The sequence below is a fragment of the Lissotriton vulgaris genome, chromosome 2_1 (assembly GCF_964263255.1).
Source record: "Lissotriton vulgaris chromosome 2_1, aLisVul1.2, whole genome shotgun sequence".
In the NCBI taxonomy this organism is placed as follows: Eukaryota; Metazoa; Chordata; class Amphibia; order Caudata; family Salamandridae; genus Lissotriton; species Lissotriton vulgaris.
In genome coordinates, this window is record NC_141687.1 from 1,347,482,242 (window position 1) to 1,347,509,734 (window position 27,493).

Sequence of the window (27,493 nt, forward strand, 5' to 3'; positions counted from 1 at the left end):
CCTGGGAATCATTGGAAACGGTGGAAAGGCATACGCAAAGACGTTGCACCATGCAATCGAAAATGCATTCCCTAGGGACCCTTTCTGGGGATGCCAACTTGCGAATTGTGGGCATTTGGTGTTGGACCTTGTGGCGGACAGGTCGATCTGGGGAGTGCCCCATCTGGAGAAAATTTGGTTGAGGATTCCTTGATCCAGTTCCCACTCGTGAGACGTTGTTCTCTGTCTGCTTAATGAATCGGCGAGCACATTGTCCATGCCTGGAACATACTCCGCCCGAAGAGATATATTGTTTCCGATTAGCTAGATCCAAATTTTCTGTGACTCGTAAGAGAGTGTCATAGAGCGAGTCCCTCTTTGTTTGTTGAGGTAGTGCATCATCAGAGTGTTGTCTGTACGGACGAGCACTAGGGAATTTTTTATTCTCGGAAGAAAGGCTTGCAGGGCGAGGAAGACTGCCCGCAGTTCCAGGAGATTGATATGGAGCCCCTTTTCTAAGGAGGACCACTTCCCGCTTATCTGTAGCTCTTGAAGGAAAGCTCCCCAACCTTCCAAGGAGGCCTCTGTTGTGATGACATGCGGTGTAGCCGGAACCAGGAATGGTAAGCCTTGAGAAAGGTTTCAAACAGATATCCACGACTGCAGGGCCTTGACCATCTGAGGAGTTACTTTGATGAGATCGTTGAAAGACCCTGTGCATTGGACCCATTGTTTTGAGAGTGTCTCCTGGAGGGGGCGCATCCGTAGCCGGCAGTGAGGTATGAAGAGGATACATGAGGACATCATCCCCAGTAGAGATTTGAAAAGTCGGACTGTTAAGGTCCTCTTTGAAACTACACGCATAGCCAGCATCAAAAGCTTGTTCTTTCTCTCTTGAGATGGGAAGACTCTCCTTAGTCGTGTGTCGAGGGTTGCACCTAGGAAATTGATGCGCTGAGAAGGTAGAAGGACTGATTTCTCCCGATTGAGCGCAAGTCCTAAATGATTGAAAAGCTGCAGACAAGTTTTGAAAGACCTGGACGCGTCTTCTAAGGATGGAGCTTTGATCAGCCAGTCGTCCAGATACGGAAAGACTTGATGATGGTGCTGCCTGAGATATGCAGCTACTGGGGAGAGACACTTCATGAAGATGCGAGGTGCAGACTTGAGCCCGAAGGGCAGGACGCGAAATTGAAAGTGTCTGCCTGCCACTGCAAATCTTATTTTTTTTTTGTGTATCAGGATATGGAAGTAAGCGTCCTGAAGTTCCAGGGACGTCATGTAATCTTCCACTTCCAGGAGTTGTATGACCTCCTGGATCGTTAGCATGCAAAACGACTGCTTCTTCAGGAATTTGTTGAGGGCCCTGAGGTCCAAAATCGGTCTCCACTTCTTTTTTTTCTGAATTAAAAAGAAGCGAGAATAAAATCCCCTTTCCCGTTGAGACAGAGGTACCTTCTCTATTGCCCCTTTCTGGAGCATAAGAGACTTCTCGGAGAAGCAGCCGTAGATTTTTGTGATTCATTGGGCAGGGAGGAGTTTGGGAAGGAATATGCGTGAATTCCAGAGAATGGCCGAATAGAACTAATTGAAGGACCCCACGGTCCTTGGTAATCTTCCAATTTGTTAAGAAAAGGGACATTTTTCCTCTAATTTTTGATGAGGGAAATGAATCCGGGACTGGCTGAAGGGGCATGTCATTGTCTACGTCCGTTGTTTTTCCGCTGTCCTTTACCACGAAAGAACTACTTGCCATAAGAAGATTGTTGTCCATGTTGCTGGCGTTGCTGATATTGGGGTCGACTCTGGCCTGAAGAGTATGACGACATGTATTGGTAGTTTCCTCTATAAGAGGACTGTCCTCTTCCTCTAGACTCACGAAGGGACTGGTTCTTGTAATGGAAAGTGCCCAAAGCCCTAGCAGTGTCCGTGTCCTTTTTTATATTCTGCAGCTCTTCTTCAATTTTGGAGCCGAAGAGCAATTGGCCATCATTGGGCATATCAAATATTTTCGTTTGCACCTCGGGACGAAAGTAAGTTGCCCTCAGCCACCCTTGCCGTTGCAAGACTGCTGCTCCAGCCAGTTGGCGGAAACCTGTTGTAGCGATATCCATCGCACAGTCTATTATTTCTGACACCGAGACTTCACCCTCTAGTAACATTTTCTTTACCTCCTCTTTGGATGTATCAGGTAATTCTGATAGATATGGGGCCATATCTGCCCACAATTGTCTATTGTAGCGTCCCAAAAGCGCTAAGGCATTGGCCGCCTTCACCGTCATTGCAGACATTTTGACGAACCGCTTTCCCAATGTTGTCTAACCTCCTGCCTTCCTTATCCGGAGGTGCCGTTAACGGGGCAGAAGGATAACTGGAGTTCTTCTGGGCCGCCTGTGTCACCACTGAATCCGGTTTGGGGTGTCCTATCAAACAAGCCGGTGCAGTATCCGGTGCTCTATACTTTTTATCCAAGCGAGGTACCAACGGAGGTACGGAGGAAGGGTTCTGCATGACTAACACCCTGGTCCCATAAATAATCAATAACGGGTATCGATCTGACTGATTTTTTGAGAGGTTCTTTGAAATCATACAAGAAGCAGTCTTGTTCTTGAGAGACCATTGATATTTTAAAACGTTGAGCGGCCCTCTCAACTAAGTTATGAAAACCTCCAATGTCGCCTGGTGGTGAATCTGCGGGCGCAGGCACTGGAGACGCGGGAGAGGGAATGACAGTCATCATGCATAGATTGAGTATCTTGCAGTTCTCCTTCTTCCTGCTGTTCTTCCTCTTCCTCATCAGAAGTCGGAGGATGTGGCAGATCAAACCGCTCAGGCTGAACACTCAAAGGTGGAGGCCGTGGTCTTGGTGAAGGAGATTCTGTGGTAGGTGGAGGAGCAGGAGACTCTGGAAACCTCTGTTTGTAGTCTTGAATGAGGTACCTTAAGTCAGTGACTAAAGAGGCTGGAAGGCAAACCATAGGAGGAGGTGGCGGATGATATTCCTCCACCTGATACTCTTCTTCATCCGAACTATGACATTTTACATGAAGCTCCGAAGGGCTTGTAGCCGTCTGAAACAGGTCTCTGAATCCTACTCTTGAAGAAGACATGCTGTAGGCAATGGTTGAACTCTGCTTGGCGATGTTAAAGCCGGCGTCAGCAACTTTTTCGCGATCCTTAGGGGTACACATGTGGTTTGTAGGCCAGAATCCATCATCGTCGACAAGCCCGCAGACGGTGTGGTATTCGATGGTGGAGTTTTGACGGGTGTCGTAGTTGGTGGAGTCATCATCGACGGGGCTGCCGTCGACGGTGGAGACATCCCCGTCTTCGACTATGTCTTCGTCGACGGTGCTTTAGTCGACGAACCCTTCGTCGACGCCTTAGTTGATGGTGTCGACGATATTGGCTTCGTCGTCGATGTCGTCGCCGATCCAGTTGTCGGCGAGGCCAGCGTTGACGGGGTCTTAGTCGTCGACGAGGATAATGACGACGATGCCGTCGACGTAGAAACAGTCGTCGTCGACATAGATACATATGAAGCAGTAGACACAGCTTTTCTCGACTATGAAGATGTCGTCGACGATGCAGTCGTCGACGGTGTCGAAACAGGCTCTTTGAAGGTGTGAACTTCCTGAGGAAACCTTTACAGAAGTTGCTTTCGATACAACCTTGAAGACTTCTTTGATGTCTTCTTTTGAGGCGGAGCCGTAGGGCTAGGAGAAGCCACCCGTGGTCTCTTTAGAGAAGATATTGAAGAGACTGAAGAACCTTCACTTTCCTCAGAAGATTCAAGGTGGTCCTTGTCTTTCAGCCTCTGGAGCCAAATTAAAAGGCGTCCCTCACGGTCTTTGAGGGTTTTAGTGGAAAAGGTATGACATACCTTGCAGTCTTTAGAAGAATGGTCAGGATACAGGCAGTATTCTTTATGCGGATCATCAACATGTAGCCTTTTCCTTCCACATGAACCACAGGATCTAAAAAGACCCTTTTTTGGTGTGTCAGCCATGATAGTATCAATAATCACTGAAGAAATAGGATAAAATATCCAACACCACTGGAAACCAGTTATGAAGAAACAAATCTGAGAACAGCTCAGAGGAGACTGCCTTAGCACAACATGCAGTAGGAAATCTGAGGGACTGAGGCTCCTTCCAGGAGGGTTCTAGAGGGAGGTGACAGCTGATTGGCTCTTTTCAAGAGTTTGTTCCTTTCTACAAAAGGACAGGGATAGGTTACTAATGTGAGGCCTTTAGGCCTATTTATCTATATGTTTATGGGACATTACTTTATTTATGTACCGGGGACTCCCATTCTGACGACAGGGAATGATTCAGGCATGTGAATCTATGAAAGACACCCCTAATACTGGATTAAGATAGAAAGCCGTCAACTGTTGCCAATCAATCTCGACGCATGAAGGCAAAGCATTTTTAGGTTTAGGTGCAGAAGGCTGCCCTGTTGGTGTGACGGAAGATCCTCCCGAAGAGGTAGGCTGATCAGAGGACCGATGCTCATGCTCAACAGCTCAGGATATCATACGCTCTGTGCCCAATTCGGAGCCACAAGAATGACTTGACCCTGATCGTTCTGGATTTTCTTGAGAACTATGGGCAGGAGTGGTGTTGGCGGAAAGGCATACAGGAGGCCGGGCCTCACAAGACAAAAAGCAACTCAGAGCGAGAGCCGCCTTGGAAACTCCAGCGTGCAAAACTGCTGACATTACGCATTTGACAGACACAAACCGATCAAACCAAGGCTCTCTCCATTCTTGGAAGAGAACTTGCGCCACCTCTGGAAGTAAATGACATTCATGAACTGCTAGGTATCGACAGCTGAGTGTCTGCCTTAGGGTTCAGAGAGCCCGGATGGTGTGGATACACCAGTGGTATGATCAGACATACCAGCCATATCCAGAGGTGCAACGTCTCTTGATCCCACCACACCTTGTTTATTGTAATAGCACATGGCGTTGGTGATATCCGTTAACACCTGTACTAGCCTTCCCCTGATTGAAGGATGTCCTTTAATACCAGACTAATTGCTCAGAGCTCCAACTAGTTGATGTGGGGTCCGCATTCAGCCAGAAACCAGAGTTCTCTGTTGTCAGTCTCTCCCAAATGGCAGCTCCAGCCAAGTAGTGACTTATCTGTCACTACAGTCAGCTTTTACAGGGGAAGGTAGAGGGGTCTGCCATAGACCCATTCAGTTTGTTAGCTGCAGGTCTTTTGCAGTAACTTCCGAGATTCGAATCGTGCCGGAGAGATTCCACGGATGCTGTGCCCCCATGGAGACAAGGTTGGAAGCCCCTCCTGTGGCGATGAAAGGGGTGGAAGGCGGTTTGGGGTTGGTGAGGGGCCATGGAAAGGCCCAAGGACCCGGCTGTACCTCTGCTCTCCGTAAAACGCTCGAGTACTGAGTCCGCCATCTTTTCAAACAAACGAGAGCCAAAGGTCGAAGCATAGACATCCCCTGAAAAGTCAGTTTTCTCTGCCTGGTGTGGTGCCTCAGAGCCACCAACTATAAAATTGCTCTGCCCTGGGAATCGGTCGTTTGCAGCCCACATTGTATGGTGAACTTGGCTGCGTCCCTCCCATCAGCAATTGCTTGAGAGAGTATGGCTCGGGGGCTCCTGCGAGACTATGGGCAGCACTTGTATGGTATGGGAGTTTAGGCACAAGAAGCACATGGTGTTCAACAACTTCAGTGCCAGACTGGCAGAAGAGAACATAGTCTTCTTGAAGGTATCCAGCCTTTTCAATGCAGTGGAGTGGAAGGGAATATGCCGGGGATACATTTTGAGGTGGAGGCCTGGACCACCAAGCTCTCTGGGGTAGGGTGCTAGGTGAGGAAATTAGAACACCCTGGGGCGATGGCAGGCAATAGTCCTATGCCCATGTGGACCTGTGCAGTGATTGGACCAGGCCCTGAGAAGGATATTAGTATAGGCTTCATTGAATGGGAGTAACGGTTCAGGGAAAGCTTTGGGGGGGGGGGGGGGGGGGGGCACTGCAGGCTAAGGCACCTCCGTCAAGACGTTCTCCTTGACTGCCACGGAGTGTAACGCAAGGTCTAGGACCTTAGCTGCCCTCTGCACCACCATTGCTAATAAGGCACCCAAAACACAGTAGGTGGGAGAGACCCGGCCATAGTCTGGGGAGGTGTCCAATCGACTGGAATCTCCCAGATCCTCATGCCAGTTGTCCTCTAGATGTCCCAACTTTTATCCATAAGGGTCTGCTGACACCTCCCATTTATAAGGCAGTGGCTTTGCCATGGGGAGTCCACCCCCAAAACTAGCATCTGACAACTTCAGTCCGGCTCTGTGTCGGAGTCAATGATGGGTATGGCGCCACCATGGGGAGTACTGGAGCTAGTGCAGTTGAAGGTTGAGATGGCTCGACAGGCATCTATCCGGATCTATGAATAGATTCAAAGGGCTAGAATAACACAGGAGGCAAACTCTCTGGCAAAAGTTCAGTAGGGTCCCCTCCAAAGCCTGCATGGCCTGAAGGCACTCCAGCGGGGAGGGGAGAGGATGCCCAAATGTACGAGTTACTCACCTTTGGTAACTATGTATCTGGTAGAGACGATTTTAGCCGCAGATTCCTGCACTTAGAGTTATCCCCAGGCGCGAGACTGGATCCGGAAAACTTTTTGCCTCAGCATCCCTGCGTGCCAGAGGAGGGGCGGCATCACTCGACTCGCCCAGGCGTTGTCCGCTCACGTGACTTCAGCGAGGTCACAAACTCCACCCTGGTGCACCTACCTAAGTTTTCTTCGAAGAACTTTTCCGCGCCACAACGCAGAGCCCTTAGACAAAGCTGTAGGTACATGGGAACAGTGTGCGATAGAGCAGAAAAGAGGAATGGTGCTGAACAACACCATAAGGAGCAGTGTCAATATTGCAGCACCCAAAGGCAAGGAAAAAAGGTAAAGAACAGAGCACAGCCCTGAGCAGCCACCCTGCCAATATGTAGACAGCCCCTCCTGGAGACAGGGAACACATGCAAAATGTCATGACAACATGCAGCAGGACTGCAACCCCAACCAGGACCAACCAAGGGGAAACGGTGTCGAGACAAACAGGAACGACAACCTCCAAGGTAACCCCAGCACAGAGTGCGACAACCCCCCCCCAAGGAAAAAAGGGGCAAAGGCACAGCCGGAGGGCCCCAACCCAGGAGGTTAGCAGAGGGGCCAGCATCCGTAGTAACCAAAGGGGAGAGGAAGGGGGGGGGAACGGAGAGAAGGCAAGCTCCGATCCTGGACCAGAGCATAGGGCCACAGGAGAACCCATAACCCCATCCTGCAATGCGCCAAAGAGGAGGAAAGGAAAGAGAAACAAGACTTATCTTCCCGTCAAAAAGGGCGAAAGAATGCACTCACAGTAGGCATAGCTACCCACCGGGAGGCGAGTGCAGAAGACCTACAGGGGGCCAGAGCCACGGACAAGGCGAAAAGCCCCGTCCCTTCCAGGCAAGAGGAACCCCTACACGCAGAACATCACCAACCCCAAGAGGGATGTAGGAAGAGAAAAACAGAAGACAGAAGAAGCCGCCACACTCACCACAGGAGAGCCAAGAGCAGGCCAGAGAGGCCAAAGCACCCCACTCCATTACAGGGCAACAGAGCTTCCATCCAATGCTAAGACAAGGCAGAGGAAGAAGAACGCCTAGAGGGTCCAAGGAAACAAAGGAAAAGAAGGCGGGCCCACCCTAGACGGAAGGCAACAAACCAGACTGAGCGGCGCTGACAGTAATAAGCCGCCAAGAGCAAGAAGAACAGCCCGGGGTCCCAAGAAGACCGGCAAGCAACGCCTGACAAGGGAGAAACACAGAACCATCCCATCCCGCAGGACAGGAGCGGGAAGGATGGGGAAAGGCCTGAACACACCACTATGAGGAGTCCGCGCACACTGTCCAAAGAAGCAATAGCAACGTACGTAAACACCACGGAGAGTATGGTCCCAAAGGCGACCTGAACTCCCTAGCAGAATGCAAGCTATATAACAGCTTCCACTACCCACATAGGGTAAGGTAAGTCCCAAGACATGGGTACCCTCTTTGGAAGAAACTTCAGCAGGAGAGAAGGAACGAAAGCCACGGGAAAGAAACCCTTGCGGAAGGTTTGTTAAGCAGCGCAAGAAAAACAGAAGCCCTAATCTGAGGTCCAAGTCTGTACAGACAATTCCAGCAAAAACCACACACAGTCGACAAAGGGGTGGTCCAGCAGCCAACACCGCCACAGTCCCAGCAAGGAGGACTCAAATGGCCATGAAATACTCCACAGCAAGGGCAACCGGCCCAAAAGAAGGTCCAGAACTAGCTCAACTCAGCAATCACTGAGGAGGGGGAAGGAGGAGGGGAAGGAGGAGGAGGAGGAGGAGGAGGGGAAGGAGGAGGAGGAGGAGGAGGAGGAGGAGGGGAAGGAGGAGGAGGAGGATGATCAGGAGGAGGAGGGGGACGGAGCCCTGCCAAGAACCTTTGGATGACTGAGTCCGCAGGGACATGGAACAACAGGGTGCCATCGAACGGAAGATCAATCAGCCCCTCCCGAACATTTTCAGGGAACATGCCTTCCCGAAGCCAAGCATGGCGAGGAAGCCATGAAAAGGCCCAGCACCTCCGAGATGTCCAGAGCGGAGCAGAGAATAAACGCCGCTAGTTCCCGGACATCCAACGCATGGTGCGGTAAGTTTACCTGAACAGTCTACTGTGAAGCTGCGGATCCAAGGACTTAGCCGAGTCCCACAAACAAGAGGTGGCCCTAGCCAACACACACAAGGTGTAAAAGGACAGCAGGGCAGCGCTGGTCGAGGCGTACATGTTGGCCCCAAGATTCCAGCCAGCGAGGCTTCCTGGACGGCAGAGTCAACATTGGCGGCAAGGAGGGAAAAGCAGTCCGCAAAAGTGGACTTGAGGCAGAGGGATGGAGGGAAAGACATGCTGGGTCACGCGACGCCGGAAGGTGCCGGTGCAGAAGATGTTGAGGCACCAGATCCCCTGAGGCGGGGCGCCTCCAGGTCCCCGTCAAGGAAGAAAGAAGCGAACCCTCAAACGGAGGCAACAGCTCCCTCCTATCAGAGCCCTGTTGGAGAACCTCCAAGAGATGGTCTACTGGAAAATGAGCAACCGGGTCACCTATGCGCAGAATGTCAACAGTCCGTGGACACCACGTGAGCGAAAGACGCACCCGCCTCTGTAGGGCCACACGGTGGAGAAAGCAGCTCCTCCGTGGGCGGCTGTCCCCGAAACCAAGCGGGGTGGGCAAAGGCCAGACCTGAAAGTCAGAGGGGAGCGAAGAGTGGGGGGACCAGTCGCTCCTCCAGCGAGCACCTTGGCCTCGGGAATGGCGGCGGCAAAAACGCCACCACGCGGCACCTGTCTCCGGGGAGGATGACACCAGCATGCACCCAACCTCCGGAGAAGAGGGAGCGTCTGAAGACGAATCCACGACTCGACGCCTGTCTGGTGCCGTAGAGTCCGCCGCCTGAGGCAGGACGGCAGCACCATTCGGCACCAAAGGAGACGCCGGATAGGGCTCCTCGAAAGCCACACCGCGCCGAGGACCGGAGCGGGCCGGATCCGAAGAGGCCAATGGGCGGCACCGGACCGGCGCCGACTCTACCTCCGCAGAGAGGGAGGAGGACGCAGACGACGGCCGTATCAAAAATTGTCTGCCGAGACTGAACGAGGGGATGAGGCCAACCTTGAGAGACGCGCCGTCCCGCTGTGACTTCGGCTTCAACTGTTGGCATGCCTCACAATCAGTGGTGCCGTGATCTTCCCCTAAACACCACATACAAATGAGGTGAGGGTCCCTCACCGACATAAGACGCCCACACGACGTGCAAGTCTTAAGGCCCGAAGGTATTCACACACTGTTCACCCAAAAATAGCACAATGAGGGAGAAAAAAGGGGCCCGAACAGTGCCCGGATCCGTGTTGCACGTGGAAAAGGAAAAAATTGACGTAGGCGCGCTGGGGTGGGGCTTATATGGCATCGCTGACGTCACGTGCGCGGACAACGCCTGGGCGGAGTCGTGTGATGCCGCCCCTCCCCCGGCGCGCAGGGATGCTGTGGCAAAAAGTTTTCCGGATCCAGTCTCACGCCTGGGGATAATTCTACGTGAAGGAATCTGCGGCTAGTAGTCTATCAGATACAAGGTGCACGGCCTCATAAAATCTGCTTAACTGGCCGGGGATTACTCTGGCTACCGGAAACTCTGGAAGGCACGGAGATGGTCCAGGGACAAATGTTAGACGGACCGGGAGGGTCGGCCGAGGTTACGGGGAGAGGTCTCCAGGGAGAGCCGTCTCCAACGACTGTACAGATAAGCAACTTCCCCCCCACAGACGGACACCACACAAGGTTGAAGGTTAACGAGACTTTATATGCAATTCTTAGGTTACGATGAGGGATACAAGGAGGTCTGGACTCAGGGGTCCCCTCGGGTCTAGTCTCTGGTTTAGGAAAGGGGTAGCGGGACAGTCTTTGTTACCAACGAGTGGAAAATAGCTCTCAATCCTCGAGCTCGGCGTTCTAGATGATCGGGCCGCGGCGGAGCCAGGCAGGTCCCGAGATGGACGAAGGAAAACGACGGTCCGCGGCGGAGCCTGCAGGTCCCGGTGAAGATGGCGGTTACAACGGTCCGCGGCCACGCCAGCAGGTCCCGACGACGATGAAGGTGATGAAGATTACGACGGCTGTGGCAGCGCCAACAGGCAGGACGATGGTGCACAAGACAGAGCTACGGCAGCGCCAGTAGTCCGTCCAGGATGAGTTCCTCTTTACGTCTCTCGACTCCAAGATACAACTGCCTTCCTGCTCTGGAGCTGCCCCAGTTATAGGGCTGGCGTGCTTTGATGTCCGGACCCTCGCACTTGGAGGTCGGGAGGTCCGGGATGAGGGAGTCCAGACACCCAGCAGGGGGGTGGAGCCAGCGCCCGGGGAGGCGATGGGCGAGCGGCACTTGGTGGGGGAGAGCCATCGGCACCTCTTTCTCCCATTGACTTGCCAAGTAGCCCGCTCACCTCCTGGGTGGAGGGTGGTGCCGGAATGTCTGAGGCCGGCCCAGGCCCAGGGTTGAGGTCGATCGGGGGCCAGGCGGCCTCGTGGTGGAGTGTCCAAGATGGCGCCCCAGGCTGGGCGCGTGGGCCGGCAGTGGATCGGACCCACGAGGTCGACATGCTCGAGGGCAGGGGTCCCTGAGGGGACGGAGGACGTGCAATGGTGGTGTGTGGTACTTGCGGGACTGGACTCAGGCCTGGTTGGGCCGGGGGAGAGCGGCCCTTCATGTGGCCTGTCCAACATGCGTCCCCCCCAGCTGAAGGCGGGGAGAGTTACCCATCCTCTTGGGGACTCTCCTCGTCGAGGCGGAAAAACCGGGACAGGCCATCCGCGTTGGCGTGATCTGGCCCAGGCCGGTGTTCGACTGTGAAGTCCATACCTTGCAAGGAGATGGACCAGCGTAGCAACTTTGGGTTCTCCCCCCGCATATGCATCAGCCACTGCAGGGGTCGGTGGTCGGTCTGCACCCGAAAGTGGGTGCCAAAAAGGTAGGGCCGGAGCTTCTTGAGGGCCCATACCACAGCGAAGGCTTCCCTCTCTATGGTGCTCCAGCGTTGCTCCCGTGGTAGGAGTCTCCGGCTGATGAAGGCCACCGGTTGATCAAGGCCTTCGGTATTCACTTGAGACAGGACTGCCCCAATGCCCTGGTCGGAGGCGTCCGTCTGGACGACGAACTCCCGGCTGTAGTCTGGGGCCTGGAGCACAGGGGCGGAACACATGGCGGCCTTCAATTGTTCAAATGCAGTTTGACACTCTGGGGTCCAGGTGACTTTCTTGGGCTGGTTCTTTGACGTGAGTTCTGTGAGGGGCCCCACTATGGTACCATAGTCTTTCACGAACCTTCGGTAATAGCCCGTGAGGCCCAGGAAGGCTCGTACCTCGGTTTGGGTGATGGGGGGCTGCCAAGCCTGGATGGCGGCAATTTTCAGCTGTAGAGGGGCCACTAGGCCGCTTCCCACCTGGTGTCCGAGGTAGGTTACAGACCCTTGCCCAATTTGACACTTGCTGGCCTTGATCGTGAGGCCAGCTCGCTGAAGGGCTTGCAGCACTGCTCGGAGGTGGTGGAGGTGCTCGGTCCAATGGTGGCTGTATACAGCGATGTCGTCTAGGTAGGCGGCGCTGAATCCTTCGAGCCCCGCCAGGACCTGATTGACGAGCCGTTGGAATGTTGCTGGGGCATTCTTCATGCCGAAGGGCATGACCGTGAAATGGTAATGGCCATCGGGGGTGGAGAAGGCAGAACGTTCTTGCGCCCGGGGTGTGAGGCCGATCTGCCAATAGCCTGCTGTCAGGTCGAAGATGCTGAGGTAGCGGGCAGCTCCCATTCGGTCGACTAGTTCATCTGCCCGGGGGATGGGGTGCGCGTCTGTTCTGGTGACCGCATTCAAGCCCCGGTAGTCGACGCAGAACCGGAGTTCTGGTGTGGTGCCGGGGGCAGCTGCTTTGGGGACCAGTACGACAGGGCTGGCCCAGGGACTGTCTGAGGGCTCGATGACCCCGAGCGTGAGCATCTTGGCTATTTCTTCCTGGATGCAGGCCCGTACCCGGTCTGGCACGCGGTAGGCCCGGTGGCGGATAGGGGGGCTGTCCCCGGTGTCCACATCGTGCACACACCAGGAAGTGACACCTGGGGTGAGGGAGAACAGGCTGGCGAACTGTGATAGGAGGGCTTGACACTCCTGGCGTTGTTCTCTGGTGAGGGCCTCTGAGAGCCGGACCCCATCCACGGAGCCGTCTTGCTCTTGAGTCCGTAGGAGGTCAGGGAGAGGCTCGGAGTCTTCTTCAACCCCAGTGTCTGTGGCCATCAGGAGGCTGAGCTCTGTTCGCACAAAGTGGGGCTTTAGTCTGTTAGCGTGGAGGACCCGAAGAGGGTTCCGGGAGGATTCCATGTCGATGAGATAGGTGGCAGGACCCTTGCGCTCTATTACTTTGAAGGGCCCCGTCCATTTGTCTTGTAGGGCGCATGGCTCAGTGGGGGACATCACCCATACCTGTTGGCCAGGTTCGAATTCAATGGATGAGGCATTCTGGTCATACCATTTTTTCATGTCCTCTTGACTGGCCTCTAGGTTGGCCTTCGCTAGTTCTCTGAACCGCCGGGTCTGGTTGCGGAGGGTGAGGAGGTACCGGAAGACATCTGGAGGGTTCTTTAACGGAGGCATCTCCCAGCCTTCTTTGACGAGACTGAGCGGCCCTCGCACTGGGTGTCCATATAGCAGTTCAAACGGGCTGAAGCCCAGGGATTTCTGGGGGACCTCTCGATACGCGAAGAGGAGGCACGGCAGCAGCACATCCCACTGGCGACGGAGGGGCTCTTCCAACCCCCCGATCATTCCCTTTAGCGTGCGGTTGAACCGCTCAACGAGTCCGTTCCCTTGAGGGTGATAGGGGGTTGTGAATCGGTAGGTAACCCCGCACTGTTGCCAGAGGGACTTCATGTATTTGGAAATAAAGTTCGTGCCTCTGTCGCTGACGACTTCTCGGGGGAAGCCCACACGGGAGAAGATCCCCATCAGGGCCCGGCCGACTACCGGGGCTGTCACAGTTCGCAGAGGAACAGCCTCAGGGTAGCGGGTGGCGTGGTCCACTAGCACCAAGATGAATCGATGGCCCTGTTTTGTGCGTGGGTCCAAGGGCCCCACAATGTCTATTCCGACTCTCTCAAACGGGGTAGTGACCACGGGAAAAGGTTGCAGGGGGGCCTTTAGTTTGCGGCCGCTCTTTCCACTGGCTTGGCACGTGGGGCAAGATCGGCAATGCTGGTGCACATCGTTCCTCATTTTGGGCCAGAAGAAGTGGGTCACTAGGCGACTGTAGGTTTTATCTTGTCCCAGATGTCCTGCCAGGGGGACATCGTGGGCCAGGTTTAACAGGAAGTCTCTGAAACGGAGGGGTACCACTAGTACTCGGTTGCTCCCCAGCTCGGCGATTCTTTGCTCGCTGTACAGCAGATCATTGTCCCAGTAGACCCAATGAGTTCCGGAGGTATCCCCTGCGCTTTGGGCGAGCGCTTGCTGGCGGAGTCCCTCGAGGGAGGGACAGGTCTTCTGTTCTTGGCGAAATTGTTCTTGCGTGGGCCCCCCTTCTTGAGGCCACTGGTCGAGGTTAGCGAGGTCGGTAGGTTGAGCTGGTTCGGAGGGAATGTTACGGTCGGTGTTTTCGGCTGGGGCGACCGGAGGCGGTGGCGCCGGCCATTCGGGTTCTTCTGGCCGGTGGTTGGCACGGGCGGCCATGGAACGGGTGGTGACGCACGCCCAGTCCGGGACGCCCAACATCCCCAGGTGTTCCTTTCGCTCCACGGCGGCCCACGGAGAGCTTTCCAGGTCATTGCCCAGGAGGCAGTCTACGGGGGCATCGTCTCGGACCGTTACTTTCAACATGCCGGAGACCCCCCCCCATTCGAAGGGGACGCAGGCCATCCGACACAGGCTTTCCGAGTTATCGGCTGATCGTACAGGGCAGAGAATGTTCGGTAGATACTGTTCTGGGGCCACCAGGTGACAGCGGACGGCTGTTACACTGGCCCCGGTGTCACGAAGGGCTTCGGCCTGGCGTCCATTGATGCTCACCCATTGGCTGTACTTCTGGGTGTTAGCGGGTAGGGGGACCCGCGGGACCATGTCTTTCCCCCCTAAGCAGGCTAGAGTCATGGCGGCTGGCTCCCACTCTTGATGCTCTTGTTCGTATTCTTCCTGTTCCTCGGAGATCTGTTCTTCCCCTAGGGCTGCAGCGGCCACTTGGCGGGGTCTTGGGCTCTGGTACTGCGGGCAGTTTGGGTCGTTCGCATAGTGGCCGACTCGTTGACATCGGTGACACGTGACATTGGCTCTGTACCCCGGTCGCGCTGGGGTGCTGCCCCGGTTGGCCGGGGGGGTGGTGCTGGTAGCGGGGGCGACCGGGGCGTTGTCTCTTCCTCGCCCTTGGCCCCCTCCTCCTCCTCTGGGTCGGTGCTGACCATTGTTGTTCCGGTTCTGTTCGTAGGACCCATTCCGGCCCACTCTGGTGATCTCCCACCGGTCAGCTTCGGCTGCGAGCTGCCGGGGATCCGTTAACTTGCTGTCGAGGAGGTGCTGGCGGAGTTCAATGAAGCAATTGTTCGACAGATGCTCCCATACCATCAGATTAAATAGTTGCTCGTAGGTCGTGACGTTGCTTCCTCGGATCCAGCCCTCGAAGGCTCGGCTAAAGTATGTTACATAGTCCACCCAAGTTGTACCCGGGATGCGGGTGCAGTCTCGGAACCTCTGACGGTACATCTCGGGTGTGAGACCATAGCGGGTGAGGAGTGCCGCTTTCATATGGTCGTAGGAGGTCATCTGGTGGTCCGGGAGCTGTAGCAGGGTGTCGCGGCCCTCATTGAGGAATCTTCCCCAGAGACCGGCTCCCCAGTCGCTTCTATCGATCCGGTGTGCAGTCATAGCGATTTCATAGGCTTTAAACCATTGTTGGATGTCGTCCTCTCTGAAATATTCTCGGACAACATCCTTGGGGATGTGTACCTTTTTGTCTGTGGCCCCGGAGGTGGGGGGTCGCTCGGGCACCCCGGCTTCTTTATTCTGCTTGCGTAGGTTGATCTCGGCTAGGTTCCGTTCGTGTTCGTACGCTAGTTTCTTTTCCTCGAGCTCCCTTTGTCTCTGTTTCTCCTCTCTTTCTTCTCGGAGACGCAGGTGCTCTAAGTTGATTTTTTGTTCGGCCAACTTAAGTTCAACGTCCATTTTGAGTCGGGCCATTTCTAGTTCGTGTAGTCGGGTCCTTTCTCTTTCCTGGATCTCGTCTTGCGAGAGACCCGTTCTTTGCCCTTCAGGGGCCGTGGTCGTTTTTTCTACGGTGCTTTGATCAGGGGTTCCGGCAGCCCCGGTCTCTGCCCAAGATTCTAGGGCATGCTTAAAATCGTCCTTGGTACTCAGTCCGGTGGTAGCGATACCCAGTTCGATGCAGAATTGTTTTAGTTCACGATGGTTGTACTCCTCCAATTTCTCCATTTGGAATTTCTCGGTTGATCCGCTCTCTTTCGTGGTCATTGTGACTTCGTCGTGGGGTGAGCTACTCTCTGTACGTTTATGCGGTGATTCGGATCGCGCCGCTGGCCACCAATGTTAGACGGACCGGGAGGGTCGGCCGAGGTTACGGGGAGAGGTCTCCAGGGAGAGCCGTCTCCAACGACTGTACAGATAAGCAACTTCCCCCCCACAGACGGACACCACACAAGGTTGAAGGTTAACGAGACTTTATATGCAATTCTTAGGTTACGATGAGGGATACAAGGAGGTCTGGACTCAGGGGTCCCCTCGGGTCTAGTCTCTGGTTTAGGAAAGGGGTAGCGGGACAGTCTTTGTTACCAACGAGTGGAAAATAGCTCTCAATCCTCGAGCTCGGCGTTCTAGATGATCGGGCCGCGGCGGAGCCAGGCAGGTCCCGAGATGGACGAAGGAAAACGACGGTCCGCGGCGGAGCCTGCAGGTCCCGGTGAAGATGGCGGTTACAACGGTCCGCGGCCACGCCAGCAGGTCCCGACGACGATGAAGGTGATGAAGATTACGACGGCTGTGGCAGCGCCAACAGGCAGGACGATGGTGCACAAGACAGAGCTACGGCAGCGCCAGTAGTCCGTCCAGGATGAGTTCCTCTTTACGTCTCTCGACTCCAAGATACAACTGCCTTCCTGCTCTGGAGCTGCCCCAGTTATAGGGCTGGCGTGCTTTGATGTCCGGACCCTCGCACTTGGAGGTCGGGAGGTCCGGGATGAGGGAGTCCAGACACCCAGCAGGGGGGTGGAGCCAGCGCCCGGGGAGGCGATGGGCGAGCGGCACTTGGTGGGGGAGAGCCATCGGCACCTCTTTCTCCCATTGACTTGCCAAGTAGCCCGCTCACCTCCTGGGTGGAGGGTGGTGCCGGAATGTCTGAGGCCGGCCCAGGCCCAGGGTTGAGGTCGATCGGGGGCCAGGCGGCCTCGTGGTGGAGTGTCCAAGATGGCGCCCCAGGCTGGGCGCGTGGGCCGGCAGTGGATCGGACCCACGAGGTCGACATGCTCGAGGGCAGGGGTCCCTGAGGGGACGGAGGACGTGCAATGGTGGTGTGTGGTACTTGCGGGACTGGACTCAGGCCTGGTTGGGCCGGGGGAGAGCGGCCCTTCATGTGGCCTGTCCAACAGACATGTTCCACAACAAAGCTAGGCCTTGAATGCGGATGCTCTCTAGTCTTAGCAGATGACTTTGATGGATGCAGTGAAGTTAAAGGTCTCTTAATTTTCTTGATCTTGTGCCTGTGGTACTTACCAGATTTCCCATATGACCATGATTAAGACGAGTGCTCGGAGTGGGTCTGCAACCTATCTCAGGACATTCCTTGACTGAGAATTTTAACAATGCGCGGCAAGGAGCTTGAAGGACCACTACCTCAAAGCCTTGGGGTGCATGGGGCAGCAGTCAACACAGCTCATGGCATTGTGGTTGCGCTCCAAGCACCAGTGGCACAACAAATGTGGGTCAGTCACCAACATCCTTTGATGACTGAAACCACACAGCTTAAAACCAGCTTTCCTAGCTGACATTCCCGAAGCACCAGGAGACAAGTCTTGTCAAAAATTCAAAAACAGGTCAGACAAAAAAGACTAAAAGTGTAGCTCTTTTCTGAATCTTCGATGAATGGCCCAGGAAAAAAAAAACTAACGTTAGAGAGCACTTGTGTGTCGCCAATATAGGAGCCACGTACAGCGCAGACCCCACCGCAAAGAGCCTAACAATGCCACTTTCTGAAGAGCAGGGGTAGTGCTCCCCAAAATTTTCAGGATCCAGTCTGACGCCATGGGAATATTCTAAAGTAAGGACTCTGTAGCTATAAGTCTCTGTCAGATAGGCTACGCCAAAGGCATACTGAAGACAAGCTGGCCTGGGGCTGTCCTGGGCTTGCCATGCTGTTACTCAGCTGTTGGATAGCTCATGTCAACAACTCAGTTCAAAACTATAAAGTTTCTGTGGGTGCATGGCTTGGCAACAGCCAAGATGGCTGCACCTTAAGAGAGCTGCTTAGCGGCAGCGAATAAAACCCCTGAAATCTGTTCCAAAAATGCGTTTACACCTGGAAGACCGAGCAGTCCAATTGCCTGCAGTAGATCGGTGACTGGGAAGTAGTGATTTCAGGCATACCGGGCTGCGAATGAGCAGGTGATCCAAGACCTGCCTGCACAGACATAGGTGAAGGCCCCGCTGCACACGACGTGGGCACGGCAGCCCACTGGTGTCCTGCGATGGCAGCTGTGCCTGGTTGTGGATCCATGCTCCCTGATTTGGACAATACGAGCTGGACCTCCTCCTCGATTGCAGAATTTGGGCTGAGAAATGTGAGTCGCGCCCGCAACTGATTGGCGGCACTCATGCTGGGCGCAGATTGATACTGCACTGGGGACCTGGGGCCTGGACTTGGCAGGTGCAAGTGAGTGGCGGGCAGACGGAGAGTCGCTCTGTTTTTAGGATTAGGATTTTGTCTCAGTTAAATTTAAGTTTGCCTTAAGTTTAACTTAAGACCAAAATTTAAGATTAACTGAGACAAAATCCTAACTTTAGTACTCCTAAATGCCTTCTGTGAATACCAAAAGTAGCAAAGTTAGAATTTTGTGAATCAGGCCCCTGAACTTTATCACAACTGACTACAGGAATGTAGACTTTTTTTTAAAATAGAGTGTATGATCTTATCTAATAATACTGTGCACCTCTTTATCTGCTAAATCATTATTTGAATAGGATTATCATTATTGCTGGTGATTTCAACTTTTCCTGCAATCTTTATATTCAAAACTCCAGGGAAGGTATTCCTCTACATGCATACTAAACTTCAGAAACAACTTCAGACCGAATCCCATCTAACATGACTACAGCTGGTGTGCTCTTCTATCCTTGGGACAAGCTGTGGTATATTCTCGCTGCCAGAAACCGGTCCCCGGAAGCTTGTCTCCTTTCCAGTATAAGAATTGGCTTGGTAGTTTGGTTTGCCCTGTTCCCATCATGCACTGGGACAGGAACAGACTAATTTGCATATAGCCAGGTTCTGAGCTGGGATGGTGCAGTGAGCTAAAAAACGGTGATGGATCAAGCCCTGATCTCTTGACTGGGTAGGAGTATTCTGCATCCTTCAGAAACTCTGTCCATCACCTTTTCCAAAATTGTATATTCTCCCTGGTGCATTCTGATCCAATTACAACATGTACACAAATTATACAATATTTTGGTCCACAGCAATGTCAAGGTGCCTAGAAGAAAGTTAGCTTTGTTACTCTTATCAAGTTTATTGACTTAGCTACTGTGAAATATAAAGTTCCTGTTAGAAAACCTATTCAGTCCGCAAATGTTAAGATGCAGTGCAGATCATTTATGATAAAGTTGATCAATTCCTTCACATTTACATCAATACATTCAATGGTCTCGCTAAAGAATTGACACGAGAGGAAGAGTTATGCAAATAATGAATACACAAAGAAGATAACATACCGGTACTAACCACCTGGGTGTAATGGACGTATACGAGGGCACCTATCAATATAAAAAAACAAATATTCAACAAACGATTAGGACAGAATGTTGCTTGCCACTCATACCTAATTCCAGAGACATTTCTCAATCTAAAGGAAATAAGGCTTAAATGCATGCTTAATTCTATAATTGAGTGCAATGTGGGGCTCTGTTGCAAGGCACCTGTCCATTCTTCAAGGACGAACAGCTAAAGTTAGCCCTCCTTATTACTCCTTAAAGAACAAGGCGTACAGTTTTAACCCCTTCGATGCTCATGACGAGCTCAGCTCGTCATGAGGCACGGTTGAGCTGTGCTGATGATGAGCTGAGCTCGTCATGAACAATGGGGAATCTGCAAGTACAGCGCCGGTGGGGAAAACCTCTAGCAGCCAAGGTGTTAAGGACACAACAAGAGGTAAATTAACCATAACATTGCAGTGTCTGGAAGAAATAAGCAATACTTATTTGTGATACAGTCCAAGCGCAAACCATAACCCCCTACATAAACATGTGTAACATTCAACTCAAAGCTCATTTGCGATCCTCGGTTAAGCGGTCTACGTTTTGTTTTAACCTGCAGTTATTAAGATGTGTACAAAAAGAGGCTGTCACTCATGATTGCTGATAACCATTCTACCTCCATAAACTTTGCTGCTGAGGCTGTATTATTGCTAATACTGCCGGAAAAAACCCCAGCAAAAAACAAATGGCCAGTTCAAAGCAGAATACACTTCTACTCGTGGGTCCTGAAAACCAACACACCAAAGCATAGGGATAAAAAAGCAAAAGAGTAACAGGGCACATGGGTAATGTGTCACCTACACCTATTTAGTCATGTAATCATAGAGCAGTCATGCCTCAAGCATTTTATGTGAAAGGTGCAAGTTGTATCTTTATTGTGGAATAGTGAATCCGACCCCTTGCATACACGCACATTCAAGATGCCTGAACCTGTAATACGTACCTGAGGAGACGCATCAGTGAAATCTATGAGGTTCTCCGTCAGTGAAGCCAGTAGACTATCCAGTTCGTTAGTGGTGCTCTATTTAGAACAAACAACATTCATTATTACAGACGCCCAGTCCCAGGCAGCAAACCTGAAGCAATCATTTTCACCAAACAATTTCAAATAACCAAAAACTCAGTTTTCCAACTCTTTTGTAACCCCAAATTTGTGATTATGTAGTGGGAATAACCAGTGCCTTCTCCTCAAAACCTCCTTTAAATGGTTAATAGAGAAGAATGCATAATCGCATGACAGCTTGATCAGTGTGGTGAGAGCAAGGCTATACCCTAGAGGTGCAGTGATCTTGTAAGAATGGCTTCCACAATGATTCTATAATAAACTGTGAATAGACCAATCTATTGGAATTTTGAACGCATGCAAAAAGCCTTTGCACCAGGCTTCTTCTGCCTCAAAAACCAACTTGTAAAGCAAAGCATGAACAATCAAAAAGTTTAACATTTTCACAATTGTAACTGAGGAGTTAGCCAGATTTTAACCAATTGATAAATATTAGAAATCAATTTCTCCAAGTGAAGAAAAAAGTGGGAATGTAGAGGGTTCGGTTCACCTTTGTTACTGGAACATCTTCGACTGGATTCTGCATCTCTTCAGGAGGTAAGGCAGGGTTCTCCTCATTCGGCACGTTACTGAAAAAAAAGACCATTCTTAATGCACAGTTGCTGGTTCATGCAGATTTGAACTCGTGTTCCTCAAGGGGCCTCACAACACCATTCTACATGATTCCTAAGCATTTCATTCTTTTAAGAGAAGTCAAGTGAAACGTTTTTCAACCTCATTTTAAGCCAGTGGGAACACAACGGTGAATGCGTTTTAAAGCACTAATTCATTATCTTTCAAAATGTAGCAATATCTCTACAGATTTTCAAGTTCTGCCCATCTCTAAAAACACCCTGTGCCCGCAGTCACTCTCTTACAGGACAGAGGGTGTCTTATCTATTTTCAGTTCAGCATTCAAAGCCTATGCGTACAAATCTATCTATGCATATAGCTCCATCTTGCGATACTTGCTACTTAAAAGATACGGGGGACTTTCTAAACAAACTCAATTCCATCCAGTGGCGTGAAAATTGGTGCATTTTGACTTTAGATATTGAGTCTTTATACACCTCCATAGACCACACTAAAGGATTGAACGCCATCACACACTATCTTGGTTCTCGATCTTGTGAATATTATGCACACAACAAGATGTTGTGTGAGTTGGTGCATTGGTGTTTGAATAACAATTACTTTATGTTTGCTAAGAATGTCTGGAGACAAGTGCGAGGTGTGGCGATGGGATCGTGCTTCTCCCCCAGCTATGCATGCTTGCATGTAGGCTGGTGGGAGGAGCGCGGTCTCACCAACACTCCTGGATTTGACAAGGTTCAATACTGGAAACGGTTTATTGATGATGTGTTTTGTATTTGGGAGGGGGATGAGGAAAGCGCTAAAGTTTTTGTTGATGCTCTTAATCAGAACAATGATAATCTGTTCTTTACGGCCCACATCAGCAAAGAGCAAGCAGACTTCCTAGATGTACATGTCACCATTGCTAACAATACTGTTGCCACATCGTTATATCGGAAACCGACGGCTGGCAACAGTATATTACACGCTTGCAGTAAGCATCCCCAACACGTAATCACCAATATTCCGTATGGGGAGCTGCTCAGAGTTAAGAGAATCAGCAGCACTCCTGAAACCTTTGAACAAGAGGCACAGATCACGATGAACAGACTGAGAGCCAGGGGATATAATAACAAGGTCCTAAACAGCGCACTTAGGCGATGCCGAGCAAAGCCTAGGGAATCTCTTCTGACATCTGAAACTGTTGATCTGGAGTCAGATAACCCTGCCCCTCGACTCATACTGGCATTCAGTAAACATGAAAAACAAATAAGGTCCATTGTGAAGAAGCACTGGTCTATCCTTCGAACTGACAGTGTCCTGGGTGATATTATCCCCAGTGCCCCCATTATAACGTACAAAAAAGCACCTAGTATGCACAACTGTCTAGTCAAAAATAGCCCTGAACTAGGTAATGGTAGCGCTTGGCTTAAACAAAAAGGTTTCTTTAAATGTTCCTCCTGTAGGGCTTGTAAATTCGGTGTAAACACATCACATTACTTTACACCTTTCAGTTCTAGGAGGAAAGCCATCCGGGGATACTTTAACTGCCACAGTGAGTTTGAAATATATGTCCTGACGTGTACCTGTGGCCTACGATATGTGGGCAGTACCAAGCTACAGGTGCACGCCAGGATCTTGCAACACTTACGTGCCATTGTTAACAGTGACAATACGTACCCGGTAGCACGTCATTTCAAGTCCACACATAACAATGATTTATCCAACTTATCATATTATGTTATTGATGTGGTTGCGCCCCTCGTTCGAGGAGGCGACAGAGAAAGACTGCTACGTAAAAAGGAAACCGAATACATCATTGAACTAGACAGCAAGTACCCTAATGGGCTAAACACCACTGAAGACTTACATCATCTGTTGTAGTCTTATTAATCTCAATATTCACATGTGGTTTTTTCCATATTTTTCTCCTCAAGGTCTTTCTGAAAGCAACAACTGATACCAGATGGCGCCGACCGGGCACCATATGGGAGTCCAGCAAGGATTCTTTTATCATACTGATCTTGATGTATATTGCCTTCTTGTATATATTATCTCTCTAGCCATTCTAAGAATAATTTGGTGACTAATGAATCTTAAGTCAACCAATAACTTGTTTTTAGCTCACAATTTTGCACTTTCACTATATTTCTAATATAGATCATATTTAGATTTATCACTAGTGGGTTGTTTAATATCAGTGTTGGCACACTATAAGTACATGTACATATTGAAGCTGTACATTATTCAAATCATTGTTATAAATTATACATTGATATGTGTCCATTTGTCCATCTTAATGCCATGGAAGCTCTAAATTGGGTTTGTAATGGATGTGGATTTGTATATAAGAATAGAGTATGTATTTTTGTAAGATATAGATATGTATATATGTATATGTGTATGTATATATTTTTTTGGCCATCTTTGTGATATTGTATATAGATAGTATATATATATTTTTCTAGGTGTATATAGATTGATTCAAACCTAAAGGACACATTTTTGTACGGGACTGATATTTGTATATATTATATATTATATATATATATTTTTTTGTACATGGCTATGGTATAACATGTCAGTATAAATGCATTCATGCAGATATAATAATTTTTCTTAATGCCATCAACACTGGTATTTGTTTCGATTGTAAATAGAGGTGTGCACGTAGTTTACAAAGGAATACGTGTTTTTTCTATTTCTACACCTTGTGACTCACGTTAATGGGTGGAGCATCACTGGTAAAAAAAATGTTTAAATTTGTAGCTGACCTGGTGCGCGGTGTGTGACCAAGGGCACTAGTTGCTCGAAACGCGTAACCAGCGAGGTTTTTATTAAAGATCTCCTTGACTGCAAACCATTGGGTCCGTGTCTTCGTTTCCACAACAGGAGTGTGGTTTATTTGAAGATTGTTCTGTTCATATATATATATATATATGTGTGTGTGTTCATTCCTTAACTCACCTTCAGAACCCACTGCTTTCTGGAACAAACTAGCATGGACCCAGGTATCTCGTGCAATTATTTTATTTTGCCAAATCCGCCATTACGCGTTTCGGCGATCCCGCCCTTGATCATATAAATATATTCTAACACAATTGGATCCTACCAGCAGCGCGCTCAATGAACGGTGCAATAGCGATGGGGCTGAATCCAAGCCCTTGATTAGTTTCCACAAAACAAAGATGCGACGCACCCCAGATCCAGTTTAAGCTTTTATTTTTAGCTGTACCTGCTCACACCAACACGTTTCAGCCCTGCTAGGCCTTTATCGCGGTGATAAAAGCCTAGCAGGGCTGAGACGCGTTGGTGTGAGCCGGTACAGCTAAATAAAAGCTTTGCATCTTTGTTTTGTGGATATGTGGAGATATTACCTACTGGCGGTCGCCAGTAGGTGGTTATATTTAGGACCTATTTTCCATAGGAAATCCACAACATTCTATTCCTAATAACTTTGGTGCCAATTGACAAATCTTCACAACATTTTTAAAACTTACAGTCAGCTCCAGTCCGCTCCTATCCTGCAAGTCTCAGGATGATTCGTGTAGCAGTGGCCGAGAAAAAAGGGGGGGTCCCAAAACGTGTTTTCCCCATGCAATTTCCCATAGGACCTTTAGCAGCAGCTACAGCCCGAACTGCAGAACGGAATTACTTCAAATTTGGCAAGGAGGTAATCCTCAGTTCAGCCTCGTGCCTGCTGCATAAATGGTGTCAATGTGTTCAGTAGTTACTGAGAAAATTACAGTTAAAAGTACATATATATATCTATAACTGCAGTGGATCCGCGCAACTTGAGCGCACCCTCCAGATCACGCGCTGAATGCTAATTGGCTGTCAACATTCGAAACCAGGAACTGTTGGCAGCCATTTTGTGCCTCGGTAGAAGCGAGGCTGAAGAAGTCTGTGGAATAAGTGTGCAGGAGGGGGGAGGGGAGAAGGGGGGGGAGAAGGGGGGGGGGGGCGGGGGAGAATCGGGGGCAAATCCCAGGGGCAGAATTATTCAACTTAACCGGGACCACCAACCCCTGGGGCTACAAAATAAATTGTTGGGAGGGGCTCAAAAGCCCTCCCAGTATAATTGTATAATTTGTGGGGGGGGGAGGCTCAATGGCCCCCCCAAGCCCTGGGGACCACCACCCACCGGGGCTTTATGTATTGTGGGAGGGGTCTGTGTGGCCCCCCTCCTGGAGCCCTCGAGGGCCCTGGGCCCCGCCACCCCCCAGGGCTGGCTCCTGCAGTGTCCTGGGGTGCTCACCCCCAGGACATTATTAGCTATGAGAGGGCGGGAGTCTCCTGCCCTCCCATAACAAACGTGGTTTGGATTTTGAAAGAGAGCAGGAAACCTGCTCACTCTCAAAATCCAAACCATATTGCTTTTCCACACGCATTTTAGCAGCTCCTCATGTGGAAAAGCAATGCCGACTCCTGAGGGACGCGGGAAGCCGGCTGGGACGGTGGGGGTGTTGCCCCCCCCCCAATGGTCCCCAACGTTTTTTATAAGCCCCGGGGGATGGGGTCCCCAGGGATAATAAAAATTAGTGATAGGGACTATTTATTTTTTTACGGTAAAATCAGGAGTCGTGCATCCAGCTCAGCGCGGCCACTGGTTGGCACGCGTTGGAAGCACGACTACTAATCTGTAGGGTGCGCGACTCCAGCACGTTTGGGGCACAACTTCCACACGTTGGATGCACGATTCTGACGCGTTGGGTGCGCGACCAAGCAAAAAAAATAAAAAAAAATGTAGAGATATACATCAAGCTTATGTGTTTAGATCTTGAGTGGCTCTAAAAAGAGCTGTTGTGTTATTGACAGAGTTGTGATACCTACTAAGAAGCACAGATGCAGAGTCTAAAGCTTATGAGGAAGACTCCGTTTCCCTCATCGGTAAAATGTACACCATCTCTCCTATAGATGCCATCCATACTGAAATGCAGATTGTTGCGGTAAATGGACCCCATTCTATAGTCTCGGAGAAAAGCAGAAACAGATTTATTCACATGTTTCCCAGCTTTCTCAATCTGTGGACAAAATTGATTGGACAAGTTCTATTTCTGCCTTTGGCATATGTTAGAATAGACAAAGGTAGTTTGGGGGAAAAGTGACCTCAATTCTCCAAAGGAGTCCTTCATAAGCATTTCCAGACCTACCCCAGTCAATGTGCCTAGATCATTGCCACCACAGTGCACAATTATGAGGTCAGGGTGTTGGAGATGCAAAAAGGATTTAACCAATGGCATCAATTGGTGCCACTTTAACCCTCTCTGTCCAATCCATTTAATGTCTACATTTGGTAAACCTAGGTCTTTGTGAATTCATTTGTTTTCTGCATACCTTTGGCTCCAGAAAATATAGCTGTGTGCCACAATCCACACTCTAAGCATCTCGAAGGGAGGTCTGGATGCACTCAGATCTCTGTAAATGAAATGGCAGTTTGAAAAGTAAGATTATTCTAAAATGGTGGATAAGATGCAGTTTTGAAATAAGAAAGTAAATGATTGGTTGTTTGACAGCATTCTACACTGAAAACTAGGGTGCATATTTCTGTTTTTTAAAAGCATGATTTTTATTGGTTAACAAAAACTGATTGAAAGGAACATTACATAAGATAAGCTGATATGTTGAAAGTCAAGGACTCTAGCTGTTTTGATTAGCAACATTGTGTGGTGAACTTGTGAGCTCAGTTAAGTGTTTCATGAACTGTTTCTATGGTAATAGGCAAAAGGCAGATTGGGGGTAGGGTTCACATTTATGTCAATTTGAAAGGGTTGAAAAGTGTAACAATTATATATGTGTGTTGCTTTTGAATTAATGTGAGTAGGAATGTGATTTGATGTTTAGATGTATATGTGTTGAAAATGAGAGGGAAAAATGTCCATTCTTTGGTTTTGGTGAGAGGTGTACAGAACAGAGATTCTGTATAAGAAAATCTTGTGTGTGACTGACATACTTCTTAATCTACAAAACAATTTGAAAGGGGAGTTATTAATTTGTGAGGGGATGTATGTGGCACATTTTGATTTATTTATTTATTTTGTGTCTTTTGTAAAGCGCTCAGCTACCCCAACGGGGTGTCCCGGCGCTGATTGACTGAAGGTCTGAGGTAAGAACCAAGGAAAAGCAGATTAACGGGAGAAAAGAAAAGTTTTCAGAGAGCGACTGAATTCTAGTTCGGTCTTGCTCAAGTGTAAATTAAGAGGCAGTTTGTTCCAGCGCTGGGCGGCGCCAAGTTCAAATGTTCTTCCTCCAGAGCGAGATTTTTTAAATCTTGGGGTGACCAGGAGGCTTTTAGAGTTGG

General features: G+C 50.4%; 1 protein-coding gene across 1 annotated transcript in view; it reads right to left on the minus strand.

Moving 5' to 3' along the window:
• The window catches only part of EPB41L5 (erythrocyte membrane protein band 4.1 like 5), a 1,452,967-nt gene that overhangs the window by 147,876 nt on the left and 1,277,598 nt on the right, over window positions 1–27,493 (minus strand). Inside the window, exons 22-24 of the mRNA XM_086957110.1 lie at window positions 21,131–21,209; window positions 20,521–20,598; window positions 19,536–19,577 (exon numbers count right to left, since the gene is read on the minus strand). Coding sequence (XP_086813236.1) covers window positions 19,536–19,577; window positions 20,521–20,598; window positions 21,131–21,209 — 199 coding nt within the window. The remainder of the gene's footprint in view (window positions 1–19,535; window positions 19,578–20,520; window positions 20,599–21,130; window positions 21,210–27,493) is intronic.